The sequence below is a fragment of the Trichomonas vaginalis genome, chromosome VI (genome assembly GCF_026262505.1).
Source record: "Trichomonas vaginalis G3 chromosome VI, whole genome shotgun sequence".
NCBI classification, from domain to species: domain Eukaryota; phylum Parabasalia; order Trichomonadida; family Trichomonadidae; genus Trichomonas; species Trichomonas vaginalis.
In genome coordinates, this window is record NC_067208.1 from 1,636,707 (window position 1) to 1,653,200 (window position 16,494).

A 16,494-nucleotide genomic window follows, 5' to 3' on the forward strand; every position below is an offset into this window, starting at 1 on the left:
AAGAAAGAGTTCAAGATACCAAGAATGAGTCATAGAGTACAACTTCTTCTGGGAGCATACCATATGACATTTCCTTTGAAAAGTGTTGACAAAACGATTGAGATGAAATCTGTTCCATACGTATGTTATGGTAATTGTTTGTACGTTGAGTCAAAAATAGCTAATGTCACAGGTATTTCAGGAGTTAATAGTAAAGGTTCAGTAGAATATAAATCCTTCTGTTATGCAGTCAATTCAATGTTCATTCCAAACGTTCCTGTCATAGCAACTCATTTAGGTAAATGGGTTCGCATTAGTCCTCATAATTTGAAAGACATGCAATTCAGACTTGTTGACTTTCAAGGAGAGCCTGTAGAACTGAAGGCACCAGTGCGAATGACTGTTGAAGTTGACTTTTTAGAAAATATTAAATGCAACAGCTTACAAGAGAACTCAGAGCTAAAAATATAAAGTATGAATGTTATGTATTAGGTCATGAACTTTGGTTGTTGCTGTTTGATGAAACAAATGAGTTAGTTATGCCAGTCAAGAGAACAGAAAAAGGCGTCAAAGGCGCCGAGCGCAAAGCGCTATATTGTGTTAGTGAAAACTGCACCAAGTCAATAAGATTAGGTTTGCATTATGAAGATGAGTTCGATACTGTTGAAGAAGTTTTGGACAGATATTACAAATTGCTAACTTGAATTTTTTTGACTGACGGCGCAAAGCGCCAAGATGGGCTCAAAGAGCCCTCCTGACTGCTTTAATTTACTAAAACATATTTCAAGCAAAGCTTTATATAGATAGTTTTGTATACTCGTTCGAATATTTATACTTAAACTCAACTCCTGTAGTTCCTGGTGTTTCAATGATGCGGATGTTACCTATTTTCATGAATAGTGGAGTTTGACCACAGCATTCGATTTCAGGGTCGAGATAGTCAATGACACATTGTTTCCCTGTTATTCGTGAGATAACATTTTCAAGGTCCTCCTTTGTTAGAATTATTTGGTTCTTGCTTATAAGATTTGTCAAAAGCTTCTTATCGTCTTTGAGTAAAATTGTTTGGTATAACTGAAGAAGGTAATGGTCTACGTTATCTGAAGGATTTGTTTGAACATTTGTGTAAGGGTTGTCGTTGGCTTCTCTTGAAAGAATTTGGTCCAGTGGTGGATACTCTAACTTAACATCTGATGTAGCGTTAGCGTTTGAAGCTGAGTTTAAATTCACGGCGCCATGCGCCAAGATGGGCTCTTTGAGCCCTCCCGACTTAAGTTCTGGTTCTTTTTCTTTCAAACACTCTGAACTATAGTTCTTTATGACAATATTGTTTGTCGTTCGTGAGTCAACATTTGATGTTGGTTCAATTGGAACATTAACGGCACCAGCTAAGATGGATTTGCTTCTCATTTCATATAGAATAAAAACCTTTTATATGTATGAAATGAACAATATACTCGACAAGGGTTTGAATGTAAAGCTAACGAATGAAAATATTGTTGAATTCACTGAGACAGGAGCTGTGTATAAAGATGTAGAACTACTGAACAAAAGAGCTAAGGGAAGAAGCAGGAATATGAACAAAGGGTGGAAGCCTATAAAAATTTATGTCAATGATGGCTCAGGAGGTTCAAACATAAAGTATGCAGAAAGTTATAGAGTTTATGCTCTCAAAGGTGAAAAGCCTTCATTTAAGAACAGCTATTCTAACACATATCCTCAAAAGCTAACGGATGGGGAAGTGGATGATATGAATGACAGCAAAAATATTAACAACAGAAATGGCGACAGAGATGCATGGAATTTGTTTACCATCAGTCAATTGAAGGTTAAACTTTAAAACAATGTTGGTCGTTCCCATGGAATGTTTTTGACTTTAATGGTATTAGTCATGATATGAATCTCAAGGTATGAACGAGGAGAGATGAGAGACTTATATGCTTCCCAAATTTCTTCAAAAGGTAATGTTATACCTGACTGTTTCCAAATGAGTTCAATGTCATAGCGTGAGAAACCTTGAAAGATAACGAAGTCAGTTATGAGACGTTTTATGTTTAAAGCAAGGAAACGCCATGTTTGCATAAGTATTGCTACAGTTAAGTGGTAATGTCTGACTTTAGTTATGATGTTAGCTAATGGTGAGTCTGCTTTTGACACTAAACCTTTTCCGGCGAAGTCGTCACAAACGAGCAGAGTGTTTGAAGGATACTTTTTGAAGGGGTATTTTGAAAGTTTTGATAGAATGTAGTTTGTCAGTCGTTTCATATCGTAAACTCCTGAGTATTGACGTAAGTGGTGTTTGTCAATAATTCTTTCCATCTCTTCTGAAGTCTTTTGCATTCCTGACTGTATGAACTCTACAATAGCATAATATTTTCTCTTACGTCGAATGTAACGTTGAAGAAATTCAATGAGTTCGCTATCTGGAACTTTAACGACAGAGGCTTGAACTTTTGACATAAATGTTTTCGCTGTTGAATCCATAGAGTCTGAAGTTGCTGATATAATGATTTGGTCATAGTAAGAGTCGTTTCCTAAACGCTCTGTTATGAGTATATGACGAATGAGGTTAAATGTCTTACCTGAACCCATCTTTCCACAATAGAAATACACACCATTTGAACAGAACTCATAGTCCTTACTGAAAGGAAGAATGAGAGAACTGTTGAGCTTTTCACTGCTTTCATTCATGTCTTCATCTACGTCATGTATTAAATGCTTCATTTTATCTTCATTAAAAATGCAAGTCAGAAATATTCAGAACATAGCACCGAGTCTAACTGACAAGAGTATAAAGATATACTATGAACACGTTATGATGAAACCTACCAAAATTCAAGAAAGTCAGTATACTTATGAATATCCAAGACACTGGGTAGAGTATGTAGGAGGTGAGAAAGCTATTGAAATAAGACAAGTTAGAAGTATTCCAGCAGGAAGAACAATATTATTGAAGAACTTTAATGTTTTGAGGTATAATGATGAAACAAAGAAGCAAGATAGTTTTCCTGTTGCTGTGTATGTGAACCTAGACACAGGAGATGACATGAAAGTTTTTAACACAAAGCTTCAAACGGTAGTGAGAGAACAACTGACTGCGGAAGGACATCCATTACCTTCAGAAGTTACCATAGTATATAATTTTGAAACAAATGCAATAGATTTTAAAGTCGTCTCTGCAAAGAAGTCAGGTTTTACATTTAATGAAGCAGATGTATATTCGAATGAAAACTTCAAAGCTATTGCATGGTTAGATAATGACGATTGCTTTAAGAAAATATTTAAATTCAGTGACTCAAAGATGTCAATAGATGACCTTCGTGGAATGTTACCATCGACGTTTACAGTAGAAGGTTCAGCAGGATTGCTTACAAGATTGTCAATTGGTGGTATTTGGTCTCGTGAGAACATTGTTATAAAATCCAGTATAAGTGAATTTGCTGAAGAATCTATATTATGTCTTTCAAACTACATGTATTCGCCGCGAAGCATTATAGTATAACAAACTTTGTCAGTAAGTTTAACATAAGACTTGTCGAACCTTCTTCAATGAAAGATGTTGTGCTACCTAAAGATGGAAAGGATGGACTCATTATTGAGATGATTTTAATAGCATATTAAATGAGCTTGTTCTTGAAGGTCATTCATGATGAAATAACTGTTGTAGAAGATGTTAGCAATTGTTCAGACATTTTGAAGCGTATAGATGAGATAAGAAAGAAGTTTATGAATGAGAATGTTTATGTTTCATTGACTTTCTCCAGTAACGAGAACTTTTATGAGATAATATTGAAGAGAGATGATTTTAATATGGTGTAAATGGTAGCTTGGACAGCTTTAGGCGCAATGGGAACAAAAGCATTAGCATTTGGAGCAAAAGCACTTGGGGCTTATGACGCAGTAAATAAAATGAGTGGAGGAAGGGTTTCGAAGACATTAGATGCAAATAAAGGGAAGATTGGAGGCTGGGTTGCAAAGAAGTTAAGATTAAATAAAATAGGGCTCATAAATAAAGCATCCAATTTGGTTGCGACTGAGTCAGAAAATGCTTTAGGAAAGGACGATGAGTTTGCAAAACACGCAAAAGACTTTAATGACCAGATGAAAGGTGAAACAATGCATTTAAATAGATTCGATGGAACTAAAGAAAATGTTTCTTCTCCACCAGTAGTTCTTCCGTATGGTCCCTATGGAATGTATGGAAATCCTTACGAAAGACCATTTGACCCATTGACTGGTGGAAGTAACTGGTATCATTACGGACGAAGAAGAAAGACAGTCAAGTTGGAGACAGACGTGAAGAAAGCAACTAAAAAGAAACCAAGGAAGAGAGTTATAAAGCAATGAATTCAACAGGTTAGAAAAGAGGTTAGATATCGGGTTAGATCTAACCTTCTACCCTAAATTTATTTTTGTGCTATGTTTTCATACGTGTGCGGGTGGTGATATCATTAATTTTTATTTATTTTTAAGTTACTGAAATTTTTTATTTGGATGTAAATGACAGAACAAAAGCAACTCATTCGAATTCCACAGTATAACAAACATACATTTAAACATTTATTCTTCCTTCCTGAGCATAACATGTTCTTTCAAATACATCCGAGACCAGTTGACTTTTCATTGACTGTGTATAAAGATAGAAATAGTTATATCATTAAACCATACGATGACGAAGGTAAGTTATGTAAATTGTACGTTAAGAAGTTAGAGAAAGTTTATGGCTTCAAGTATGACTACAATAGGGTTAACACTGATGATGAAGATATTGAGGAAAATTTATGAGAACATTAGTGAAGTCGTTAGTGAGAACGATAGTGAGAACGTTTATTTTTTACATTAGTGAGTTCGTTAGTGAAGTGGTTGGCGGCTTTGTAAATATTTAAGGTTAAGTTAGTGTTGTCGTTTGTGTTGTAAAATATACGTTAACGGTTTTGTAAAGTGTCAAATTCACAAGTATTGGGTAAAGTGGAACGCAGTGCCACCATACCCAAGACTTGTATACTAACTACAACTGGGTCTAACCATAACAAAACTATTGGTATAAGACTTTTGTCTATAAGATATGCTGTAGTTCCATAGAATCTTACCGATATCATAAGCTCAGGATTTCTTGTCAAAATTTTCTGAGTAGAAGCAATTCTAACCCAGTCGTGGGATGTTTTCTTTCCAGATGGAGATATAATGTCTGACAAAGAATATTTCTTGTATTTCTTTGAGTATCTTACGTTTAAATCACCTATTCTAACCATTTTGGTGTCATTGTCTATCTTTTTAACTGTTTCAAACTCAATGTTTAACATTTACTGTTCTTACATACAAAATAAAAAAAAATAAAAAAAATAAAACTAACTTTATTTTTTCTATCTTAAGGAAATTCATGATTTCAGGGATTTTTTTACGAAGTGCAAAAGTTCTCTTCGTAAAAAAATAACAGTTATATAATGAAATTTGGTCATTTTTTCACGATTTTCGTATGGAATCTCTATCCTCGGTTTTCCGAGGGTAGCAAACATATGAGGAAATTCATGAAATTTGGTCATTTTTTTCGGCAAAAATATATTTTAGGGTAGATGGTTTTTAGGTGTCACCAGGTCCCTCGGTCCCTCGGTCAACTAACATCTTTTTGAAAATGGTGACAACATGACATTTTGACAACAACACAGGAAATAACTTCTTCGTATATGTTTTGTCAAACATGAGCGTAAATCAGACAAAAATATATTTTAGGGTAGATGGTTTTTAGGTGTCACCAGGTCCCTCGGTCCCTCGGTCAACTAACATCTTTTTGAAAATGGTGACAACATGACATTTTGACAACAACACAGGAAATAAACTTCTTCGTATATGTTTTGTCAAACATGAGCGTAAATCAGACAAAAATATATTTTAGGGTAGAAGGTTAGATCTAACCTCTTTTCTAACCTCTTTTCTACCCTCATGAATTTTGTATAAAAGATATGATTTCAGGGATTTTTTTGACGAAGTGTTAAAGTTCTCTTCGTCAAAAATAACAGTTATATAATGAAATTTGGTCATTTTACTCGGCAAAAATATATTTTAGGGTAGAAGGTTAGATCTAACCTGTTTTCTAACCTCTTTTCTACCCCAGTTATTTTATAAGCGTTTTACATGGTAAACGTTATGAATTCGTGAGACTCTAAACAGTTTTGTAGCTTCTATTTCTTCTTTTAGTACATCGAATGTTTTAACAATGCCGAAGGTTTCTTTATACTTCTTCTTGACATCTGAAAGAAGAAAATCGTCAGCAGTTGGATAGTTTTTGTTCAGAAATGCTAACATGTCCATTTTATCTTCTGCTGGCTTTTCTGCTTCTATCTTTAAGTCTGCATAGTCGTTTCTTCATTCTTTCTATCTCTTTGACGGAGTAGTTATATCTCCTCATTGCTGCTTTACATTTAGAACATTGCGGGTTCATTTTTGCGTTATATTCTGAAACCTTACCTGCTAAAACAACTAAGGCGTCAATGGTTTTCTTTAACTCAAAAGTTGCTGGTTTTATTTGTTCGTTCCATATTTTACCTCTTCTATCTTTATCTCTTATCTGCCATACACATTCAGCAACTAACGAAACAAAGTTGTCGTAGGTCTTAAACTCCCCAGATTTATATATATCAGAGATGTTCTTATATACCATATCGCAATCTTTGTCCATAACTTTATGGTTGCAATGAAATCCTAGAAACTCATAGTTTACCTTTCGTATGAACTTCTTTATTTCTACTGAGTCGGTTGGTCTGACTTCAATTTCGTCGAATTCAGGAATAGTGAGCTTTTGTTGTTGGATTTCAGGAAGTTTAGGTAGATGGTCAATAATATCCTGCATTTCATAAAGATACTGTCCATTTGTTTCATCTTTCGCACTACAGTTTAGATCTCCTTGGAGAAGTTCTTGCTTTATCTTCTGGATTTCTGTTTCGAAAGTATATGAAGAAGGAATGAAGCTTTTCATTTCTACCAACATTGAAGTTGGGTTCATGACTAACGAGTTTGGTGAAGTTGTTGCTAACATGTTCTTACAATAAAAATAAAAAAATATTTTATAAAAAACTAAAATATATTTTTCTTAAGGAAAATTCATGAAAATTCACGAGGGTAGAAATGAGGTTAGAAATGAGGTTAGATCTAACCTTCTACCCTAAATTATATTTTTTGGTCATTTACGCTCATTACGATGAAGAAGTTTCGACAAAACATTTACGATGAAATTCATGAAAATTCATGAAAATTCAAGAGGTTAGAAAAGAGGTTAGAAAAGAGGTTAGATCTAACCTTCTACCCTAAACATTATTTTTACTGAAAAATGACCAAAATTCATGAAAATTCAAGAGGGTAGAAAAGAGGTTAGAAAAGAGGTTAGATCTAACCTTCTACCCTAAATTATATTTTTGTCGAAAAAAATGGTTCATTTACTCACAAATATTTTTGTACAAAACGACCCCAAACTTTTAACTTCTTTTCTGCAGCTTCTAATGCTATCTTAGCGAGTTCATATTCTCTAAATTCTCTCTTTAAATCTTCTTGTTCCCATTGGTCTAGTTCGTATGGCGAGTCTCTATAACCAGAACATATCTCACGTTCATGTTCTATTTGTTTTTCATGCATTTTTCTAACTTCTTCTTCGAACAAAGGTTTTGCATTCTCTACTGTATCTTCAAGTTCTTCTTCATCTAATTTCTCATGAACTTTCTTGTCTATGGAGTCCAGAATTTTTCCAACTGCTATACAATATTTTGGAGAAGCCCACATTGCTATATAGTTTACAAGTCTTGGGTCTACATACATTCCTCTAACCTGTTTGATTTCATCAGGAATTCCTGCATGAATTTTGTATAAAAAGCAACCCGCTGTTTTCCGCGGGTTGGTATATTCTTCACAAAATGCCTTAAAATACTCTTCCCAGGACTTATTTTCCAACAACCTTCTAAAGTCTTTCCTAAACTGCTGACACATATTTGTTGCGTTAATATAACCATCCATGTCTCTACGTAAGACTTCAATACCGTTGTAAGTGCCTTTTGTGAATGTTTCGCCATTAGATTTGTTCGTGAACGTTTTTGCTTCGACTGACATTTCTGTTCTTACAATAAAAATAAAAAATATTTTTTGGTGGGACGTCGGACATTCGTTTGTGGCTTAACCGTCGGACCACAAACGATAAAAATCTCTGCTCCTAGCAGTACTGCTACTGACAGTAGCAGTACTTTTACTGACAGTAGCAGTACTTTTACTGACAGTAGCAGTACTTTTACTGACAGTAGCAGTACTTTTACTGACAGTAGCAGTACTTTTACTGACAGTAGCAGTACTTTTACTGACAGTAGCAGTACTTTATCGTCGAAAACCCTCTCAAATTTTCCTTTTTACTGACGGTAGCAGTACTTTTACTGACAGTAGCAGTACTTTTACTGACAGTAGCAGTACTTTTACTGACAGTAGCAGTACTTTTACTGACAGTAGCAGTACTTTTACTGACAGTAGCAGTACTTTTACTGACAGTAGCAGAGATTTTTATCGTCCAACTTTACAAATGTAAACTTATATCGTTCTATTTTCTTCACTAGGGTCTAACACCAAAGTAACCTTACAAATGTAAACTTATATCGTTCTATTTTCTTCACTAGGGTCTAACACCAAAGTAACCTATGTACATGAAATTTCACTGCATAAAAGGAAAAAACCTGCGCGAATCGGGATTTGAACCGAGGTCTTCGACGCCTTTAACGAGGTAGCCCATACCACTGAGCTATGAGCCGCTTGCATATTCACAAAAATAAATTGTTTTCATGAGTTTTCTACGATGTTAGAAAACGGGTTAGATATACCCTTCTACCCTAAAATATATTTTTCAATACTTTTTCAGCACTTTTCCGTAGTTGTATATGAAAGACAATTCGAGATAAAAGTCATAGTACAATGGTATTATATGCTGCACACCATTTGTTGTGAACCAAACTTGAAAGTCAGAGAAACTGTTACTAGGTGGTTCGTAGAATTTAGAAGCAAAGTCATAAAAGTCCTTACCGATACATAGAAAACTACTGTTGCTTGAACTGAAACTTGCATGACACATAACATTTTGAGGGTCAAACACGTTTCTATAAACTGTCAAATCTGTAAGCACCGGATGAAATTTCTTCATCTGAAATTGTCCTACCAGTATTTGTAAAGATATAGTCTAACGGTTTTGTATCTGCTACTTTTGTTCTTTGTTTTTCAACCTGAAGCATTTAATATATGTAAAAATATACTGTTTTAAAAACGTTTTAAAATGGTATGCCATATAGCTTCTTGAATTTGTTAAGAAGTATTTGAACGTGTTTTCCATCTGTATCTCTAGTGTTTACATAAGCATAGCCTTCCTTAGTAAAATATACTTGTAATTTCCTATAGTTTACGCCGGTATAAAAGTAGAAAGAGTCTTGTTCTTCGCTATAGTAGTAAAACTCAAAAGTATGCTTGCCATAGTCTGTAATTTCAATTGTTTCATCTTCTAGTTCGTCGACAAATTCGAATACAATATCTCGAAATTTGCCTTTGTTCTTATTGTTTTCAGAACGAGTGACCCAACGTAAGTTTTCAAGTCTATTGTCGTTTCTTATATGGTTTATATGGTCTACAAAAGGTAGATTGTTAGGGTTCGGTATAAAATGAGTTGCAATGACAATATGTTTAAAATAGTGTTTTCCACCAATCCTCATCCTAGCATATCCGTCATTTCGCTCACATTCGCTTAAAACTCTTTTTGTCTTTTTGTTTCTGACTTCAAATGACTCACAACAGTGAATTTCATATTTCTCATCTAACAAACAAGTTTCCCAACGGTCTTCTCCAACAAACTCAGCGTACATTTCAAATAAAATAAAAAATATTTTTTTAAAAATATATTGTTTTAAAATGGTATGCCATTTCATATTTCTCATCTAACAAACAAGTTTCCCAACGGTCTTCTCCAACAAAACTCAGCGTACATTTCAAATAAAAATAAAAATATATTTTTTTCTTTACTTTACGTAACCACCTGCTGCCAAAAGTCTTTGACGCCAACCCATACCAGCTAATGAAGGTTGACTTGTTTTAGTATTGAAACTAAACTTTGGTTTTGGTTTATCTTCAGTTTTTGGTTTTTCTTCTTCTATCGGTTTTTCGTCACTTTTCGGTTCACCTGACTTTACTTCACCTGCAGGAACAGTTGTGTCGTCAACATCTTCATAAATATCATATGCCATTTGTTTTTGTTTTCCTTTCAACTTTTTGTGTTTGTTGTAAAGTTTAGAATATTTCGACTCTAAGTCAATGAGATGTTCTATAATGAACTGTTGGTCAGTGAAGTAAACTTTTCCATCTGTTGTCTCGAAAGCTCCTTCAGACTTCAATATTTTATTTGTGAGAGTCTGTTTCTTTTTTGAGATACTAGCCGTTCCATTTCTATGAAAAGTGACTTTATAGTTAGGGTTTGTATTTCCAGACCTGGCACTTTCTATTATTGAATTTTTCTCTTCATCTGTAAGTTCTTTGACAGGTTTTGACAATGGTTCTGAACTTTTTGTTTGTGGTGTCAAATCTACCGTTTCAACTTCTTCGGTCATTTCATCTCAGTAAAAAATTTAGTTTGGTTTGTTTTCAACTGGTTGTTGTTGTTTTTTAAGTCGGTCTAAAACTTCCTGAGGTATAGGAAGAACTTGACAAACACGTGGTTGTGTAACTGCTGGAAGTCGACAAATCCATCTTGAACCCATTTGTCTCAATGCTGTATTGTTCATTTCATCTCAGTAAAAAACTTTACATTCTCCAAGTTTGAGGCGGTTGAGGTTGGTTATTGTTTACCCATTGTTGTGCATGGTTATATCCTCTGTTAAAGAATCTTTCACCTTGGTCCATATAGTGTCCTGCTTGGTTATAGTAGTCATTTGCTTTGTTATAATAGTTTCCTGCTTGTCTTCCTACATTGTCCATCCATCCTTGAACTTTTCCTCTTGTTTCAGGATTTGGAATAAGATTTGTTGCATCTCGTGCTACATCCCAACCTTTCTGTACAGTTTGTATAATAGGTTGTGCTTTCTCTTTAAGTATACCTAATGTACTCAAAATCTTCCTTCCAACTCCAAATACACCTCTGGCTATTGTTCCCACTGCGGGTAAAAATCTGGATGCAACTCCTGCTAATGCGCCAAATAAACCCATTTCTTATGGGTTAAAAAATGACGAATCCAAACAAGGACCCCTATGTTTCTAAAGCGACAAAGAAAGCACTCATGGTAAAAATCTTTAGTTCAACACCAAATGCTTGGTTTATGGATATCTTGGAAAACATTCCGAGGTATAGAGAAGATGGACCACCATACTGGCTAATATTTGTCGGTCAAAACACAAGATACTGTGAAGCCATACCATTACAGTCTAAAAATATTTTAGATGTCTTAGCAGCTTTGACAATATTCGTTGACAAATACCATCCAACAAAACTAACATCTGACCAAGAAAGTTCTTTCAAATCAGACGATGTAAAAAACTATCTGCGTTCAAAAAATGTAAACCAATATTTCATTGTCGACCAAAACCATTCTGCTCTTGGTGTCATTGACAGTTGTATAAAAATCTTAAGGATACCCTTACATTGCGTAGTTAGAAAGAGAATATGATATTGTCATGATTGCTAAAGTTTTAGGCTCCAGAAATGAATATACATCAAACTGAAACAATTGATAAATTGAATGAACTTTTGAGAGGTTCTCAAATAAAAAAAATTATCTAATTTTTTACAATATTACTATTATTTTATCCACATATGTATATATAGTAATTTGAGAAAACTTTTAGGAAAAAATAAGTTTAATAAAAATCTGAATTTTACTTGTTGTGGGATTGTTATTAATTGACACTCCAGACGTATTACTAATAGTTATGCGTATGCAATTAAAGTATTTCTGATGGACAAAATGTGAGATTTATATCAGATAATTCATTTCTACTATTAAGTTATTCATTTATGAGTTTGCACTTATTCGCACTAAATAAATAACTATTAAAAATTGTTTTAATTAATTGACACCATATAATAGAGTGAATTTTGTTTGATCAAACAACAATAGATGATAGATATAAAGCCAAGAAACTTGCTATTAATATGCTCTACTTGCTATTTCAATGTAAGTATGATATTTTCTAAATGTTTCGTTCAGATAACTTAGATATATTAGTCAAAATTTGAAATTTTAATAGCACATATATTAAAAATAATTATTATTCATAAAAGATTAATGAAATAGTAAAAAAAATCAATCAAATTATAAAAATACAACATTTAGAAGAATTCTTATTATCCTTCAAAAAGTCAGTATTTCTGCTGTAATTTTCTACAACATTGTAGTTATTGCACTTTGTCTATGGATTTGTATATATGTTATATATAAATTATATATCTAAACTGCCCATAAGTGCAATTTTTATATAAATTGTTTATTTCTTTAACAATTTCATATGAAATATGCTTTTTTAAGCGTATCAAAGCTGTGTTCTTAATGTGCATGGATATATCAAGAAAAATGTCGAAAAAAATGTGAATTCACAAATTCACTGAATTTTCGCCGTTTTTTGAATTTTGCTACAGCACTAATATTAAATAATACTAAAATCTTCTGTCTTTGTAAAAGAATAAATTCTGACAAAAAGTGCTCGTTTAAATTTAATGATCATCTGTATGACTAAGTGGTAAAAAGTGTTTATGACCAAAAAAGGGTTACATGCTTAGTCTATTTTTCTGACAGGATACTCTAGATTTACATGATCTCTATTTCATATCTCCGTTTTTAGATTCTTCGACAGATTTTATGATAGAAAACCAAGATTAACAAATTTCCGGCATGTTAATGAAGAAATCTGCAGCTACCCTCAATATTATTTCAATAATCAGTATCGTTTCTCTTACAATTTATTTTTTTCTCAATAATTTAACAAGAAATAACAATACACACTTGGTTTTACGTATAAAAGCTAAGTGTCGAACTTAATCAACTTTACTTACTTAGCAAATGAATATTTTTGTGGTTGCGAGTTCTGAATGCTGAAGTTTTAGATTTCTCTATAAATGATATCATTGCACTTACAATGTTGTTCCAGCCTATCGCATAAATCATAGAAAATCCAAAAAAAAAATAATATAAAGAAAATTCATGTCATGAAGTTCAAAAAATACCGTGTAACATTAAAATTTGTTATGCATAATACATTTTAGCTATTATTGATTTTTTTTAATTTTCGAGAAATTGAATGGTGAGTCCGATAGAGAAATTTTTAAAAATCCTAGTGCCTCATAGAAGTAATTTCCCTCGTCTCCCATACTTCCAAATGTATGCATATGACATAAACTTTTATGCATTACACAAGTGGCCAATAATATCTATAGAGTAAAAAATTAGAAATTTAATTTTTTTATATGATAGTTATATTTCAGATTTGCGAGCGTAACTTTTTTCTCCATGGCATACTTGTTTTAAGAGCAAATGATCAAAATCGTCCTTCAATTATTGAAGGAGCTGATATCTTTTGAAAATTGAATTGAAAGGGTATTCAATTTTCAAATTTCCTCTCAATTTTGGAAACATATCAACTCTATGAATTAACAATTATGTGCCTTCACAGTTTATCAGTCATATAAGGTGCTTATAAAGAAAAAAGTTACGCTCGCAAAATATGTTTTTATATAGATTTCACATAAAATAATTATGTAATTTCTAAAAAGAATATTTTTGTTCTTGAATATTAAAGTGTATTGTAGTTTAAAAAGTTTTAAATATGTTGCTAAAATTTCAGGTTTATAGCTCATGTCTAGCATGACTTCTTCGTATGCGCAAAAAATCTGACACGTAAGGGTATCCTTAAAATGGATATTCTTATATGGAAAGGAATAGATAAAATAGGAGTGAACCATCAGGATGATGCTCGAATAGATGTTTGAAGCGTATAATCTGGGAAACGATAATAAAAACAATGTTAATAATAGTATCAATCCATCATTTGCCATCTCAGATATAGAACTATTCATTTATCAATGCATTCTATCTGCTTCTTTGATAAATGCAGCTCTTCAAAAGGATCTACTGTTCTATTTGAAAAATCAGATTGTTCTGTTGTTCAACACAGGTTTTGTATTCATAACTGTTTTGCAACAACATAAGGTCATATTTCATATTGCTCTTGAGTTTTTAAATTATGTTGAACAAGGTTCTGCATGTGAATGCGGCATTTCAAACTATTTCTTTATACTTTATCATACAAATGGAAAGATGAAATTTTCATCTTTGAATATGAGTAAAAATGTGCATCTTTTAATGCTGCATTAATGATCATGACTTCAAAATTTAAGAAACCTAATTATTCAAATATAGAAGGTAATAAAAAAAAAAAAGGGAGTGGGGCCTCCAGGCACTTCGTGCCTTCTAGCCCTGAAGATGTTTATTATAAATGATTTTTTTTTCTTGGGATGGCCTTCCAGGCACTTCGTGCCTTCTAGCCCATAAAAAATTTTGCACAAGACCCAAGAGGAGGACCGGAGCCCCAGCCGACCAGCCGTTGACTTTTTTGTTTCACTTTTCACAAATTATATATGTTTTCATGTTTTGTCAAGATTTCTTCGTAATGAGTGTAAATGACCCAAAAATAATGTTTAGGGTAGAATGTTAGATCTAACATGTTTTCTAACATGTTTTCTAACCTCATGAATTTGTCAAGATTTCTTCGTAAATGTTTTGTCAAGATTTCTTCGTAAATGTTTTGTCAAGATTTCTTCGTAATGAGTGTAAAGGACCAAAAAATAATGTTTAGGGTAGAAGGTTAGATCTAACCTCTTTTCTAACCTCTTTTCTAACCTCTTGAATTTTCAAGACTTCTTCTTCGTACATGTTTTGTCAAGACTTCTTCATCGTACATGTTTTGTCAAGACTTCTTCATCGTAAATGTTTTGTCAAGACTTCATCGTAATGAGTGTAAAGGACCAAAAAATAATGTTTAGGGTAGAAGGTTAGATCTAACCTCTTTTCTAACCTCTTTTCTAACCTCTTGAATTTTCAAGACTTCTTCTTCGTACATGTTTTGTCAAGACTTCTTCATCGTACATGCTTTGTCACTTTTCTGTCACTTTTTGGGTAAAAACATTTTTATTATTATATATAAATGAATTTTACAAAACCACCGTTACCGTTCTTTGGAAATAAGAGTAAATGTAAAGATATTATATTGAGAGAACTTAAGAAACTACCGAATGGTCTAACATTTGTAGATTTGTTCGGTGGAAGTTTCTATATATCCCATTTATGTCATACAATATTCCCAGACTCAAAGATTATATGCAATGACTTCGACAACTATATGGACCGTCTCAAACATATTCCAGACACAAACAATATATTGAAAGAGTTAAAAGAAAAGATACCTATAGGTAAGATGGAACGTATACCATTAGATAAGAAAAATATTGTGAGAGAGGTTTTGAAAAAAGCAGAATATATAGACTGGGATAGTATATCTGCTAGACTATTATATAGTGGTTCTATAAGAGTTCATGACATTGAAACACTTATGTCAAAAGTTTTATATCTTAACTATACAAATGTTTTCAAAGAGGACATAGAAAAATATATTGAGGGTATAGAGTTTGTGAGATGTCATTGGACAGAGTTGTATGAAAAATATAAAGACAAGGAAAATGTTTTCTTTATAGTGGACCCGCCGTTCTATAACACATGGGATTTTCAATACCAAGTAGACTGGACTTTGAGAGACTCTTTAGAAACTTTAGACGTTATACATAACCATCCATGCTTTTACTTTACATCCGATAAAAGTGGTTTGGAAACCGTTATGAGATGGTTAGAGGACATACATGACTATGAGTTTATATATGACAAGATAGAATATGAGAGAGGTCCTATAAACTGGAGAAAGTGTCACAATAAAGAAATTTTATTAGTAAGTAAATGTGGTTTGAAATAGGACTACTTGTTTTAGGTTTTTTCCATTGTGTCATTTATTTATTTGACGTGGCAGAAAAGTACAGAGAATATGAAGATGAACCAATGCCTGCAAATGTTCAGTATATGTACTCGTAAGAGATATTTTTATCTAATATTAAATGGACGCACAGAACTTAGCGAATGCACAGCAACCTGGACAACCAAACCCAGAGAATATTCCAAATGAAGTTAGAATACAAACTGCAATGGCAAACTATGGTCAAGTGCCAACAGATGTACAAATGCAAACTGCCATGTCAAATGACGCTGCGTTAGGTTTGCCACCATGGTATGCAAATATGAGATGGAAAGAGTTTTATACAAACCCTGAAGTGGGATATAAACAACTTTATGCAGATGACGCGAACACAGGAGTTGACCCAGAATATGTTTTCTACCAGAGGAGAAACAGAATGTATGAGCTCCAGTTAAAGAATGCTATGGAACTCAACAGGAAACGCAAAAGACTAGGCGGACATTAGAT

General features: G+C 33.2%; 12 protein-coding genes across 12 annotated transcripts, besides 2 other annotated features; 5 read left to right on the plus strand and 7 right to left on the minus strand.

The window, feature by feature from the left end:
* Positions 1–4,595: part of a mobile genetic element that runs on past the window's edge.
* Positions 411–683, plus strand: TVAGG3_0786950 (uncharacterized protein; the record flags this gene model as incomplete). The annotated part of the gene is made up of 1 exon (XM_051246628.1): positions 411–683. One exon carries the CDS (start codon positions 411–413, stop codon positions 681–683), a length of 273 nt encoding a protein of 90 aa, XP_051082103.1.
* On the minus strand, positions 815–1,389 carry TVAGG3_0786960 (uncharacterized protein; the record flags this gene model as incomplete). The annotated part of the gene is made up of 1 exon (XM_051246629.1): positions 815–1,389. A coding segment is annotated over one exon (575 nt), but the record flags the coding sequence as incomplete, so codon positions are not given.
* Positions 2,074–2,670, minus strand: TVAGG3_0786970 (uncharacterized protein; the record flags this gene model as incomplete). Its single annotated transcript, XM_051246630.1, has 1 exon — positions 2,074–2,670. A coding segment is annotated over one exon (597 nt), but the record flags the coding sequence as incomplete, so codon positions are not given.
* On the plus strand, positions 2,720–3,357 carry TVAGG3_0786980 (uncharacterized protein; the record flags this gene model as incomplete). Its single annotated transcript, XM_051246631.1, has 1 exon — positions 2,720–3,357. A coding segment is annotated over one exon (638 nt), but the record flags the coding sequence as incomplete, so codon positions are not given.
* On the plus strand, positions 3,799–4,326 carry TVAGG3_0786990 (protein of unknown function, DUF4107 family; the record flags this gene model as incomplete). The annotated part of the gene is made up of 1 exon (XM_051246632.1): positions 3,799–4,326. The coding sequence occupies one exon, from the start codon at positions 3,799–3,801 to the stop codon at positions 4,324–4,326; it is 528 nt and encodes a 175-aa protein (XP_051082107.1).
* A 1,504-nt stretch (positions 4,596–6,099) lies between the features above and the next one.
* Positions 6,100–11,606: a mobile genetic element.
* Positions 7,615–8,073, minus strand: TVAGG3_0787010 (KilA, N-terminal/APSES-type HTH, DNA-binding family; the record flags this gene model as incomplete). The annotated part of the gene is made up of 1 exon (XM_051246633.1): positions 7,615–8,073. A coding segment is annotated over one exon (459 nt), but the record flags the coding sequence as incomplete, so codon positions are not given.
* On the minus strand, positions 9,267–9,851 carry TVAGG3_0787020 (His-Me finger endonucleases family; the record flags this gene model as incomplete). The annotated part of the gene is made up of 1 exon (XM_051246634.1): positions 9,267–9,851. One exon carries the CDS (start codon positions 9,849–9,851, stop codon positions 9,267–9,269), a length of 585 nt encoding a protein of 194 aa, XP_051082109.1.
* Positions 10,005–10,589, minus strand: TVAGG3_0787030 (phage tail repeat-like family; the record flags this gene model as incomplete). Its single annotated transcript, XM_051246635.1, has 1 exon — positions 10,005–10,589. The coding sequence occupies one exon, from the start codon at positions 10,587–10,589 to the stop codon at positions 10,005–10,007; it is 585 nt and encodes a 194-aa protein (XP_051082110.1).
* On the minus strand, positions 10,608–10,763 carry TVAGG3_0787040 (uncharacterized protein; the record flags this gene model as incomplete). The annotated part of the gene is made up of 1 exon (XM_051246636.1): positions 10,608–10,763. One exon carries the CDS (start codon positions 10,761–10,763, stop codon positions 10,608–10,610), a length of 156 nt encoding a protein of 51 aa, XP_051082111.1.
* TVAGG3_0787050 (uncharacterized protein) lies at positions 10,783–11,184 on the minus strand (the record flags this gene model as incomplete). The annotated part of the gene is made up of 1 exon (XM_051246637.1): positions 10,783–11,184. The coding sequence occupies one exon, from the start codon at positions 11,182–11,184 to the stop codon at positions 10,783–10,785; it is 402 nt and encodes a 133-aa protein (XP_051082112.1).
* A 3,565-nt stretch (positions 11,607–15,171) lies between the features above and the next one.
* Positions 15,172–15,874, plus strand: TVAGG3_0787060 (phage tail repeat-like family; the record flags this gene model as incomplete). The annotated part of the gene is made up of 1 exon (XM_051246638.1): positions 15,172–15,874. A coding segment is annotated over one exon (703 nt), but the record flags the coding sequence as incomplete, so codon positions are not given.
* A 378-nt stretch (positions 15,875–16,252) lies between these two features.
* On the plus strand, positions 16,253–16,492 carry TVAGG3_0787070 (uncharacterized protein; the record flags this gene model as incomplete). Its single annotated transcript, XM_001298802.2, has 1 exon — positions 16,253–16,492. The coding sequence occupies one exon, from the start codon at positions 16,253–16,255 to the stop codon at positions 16,490–16,492; it is 240 nt and encodes a 79-aa protein (XP_001298803.2).
* Positions 16,493–16,494: the final 2 nt, after the last annotated feature.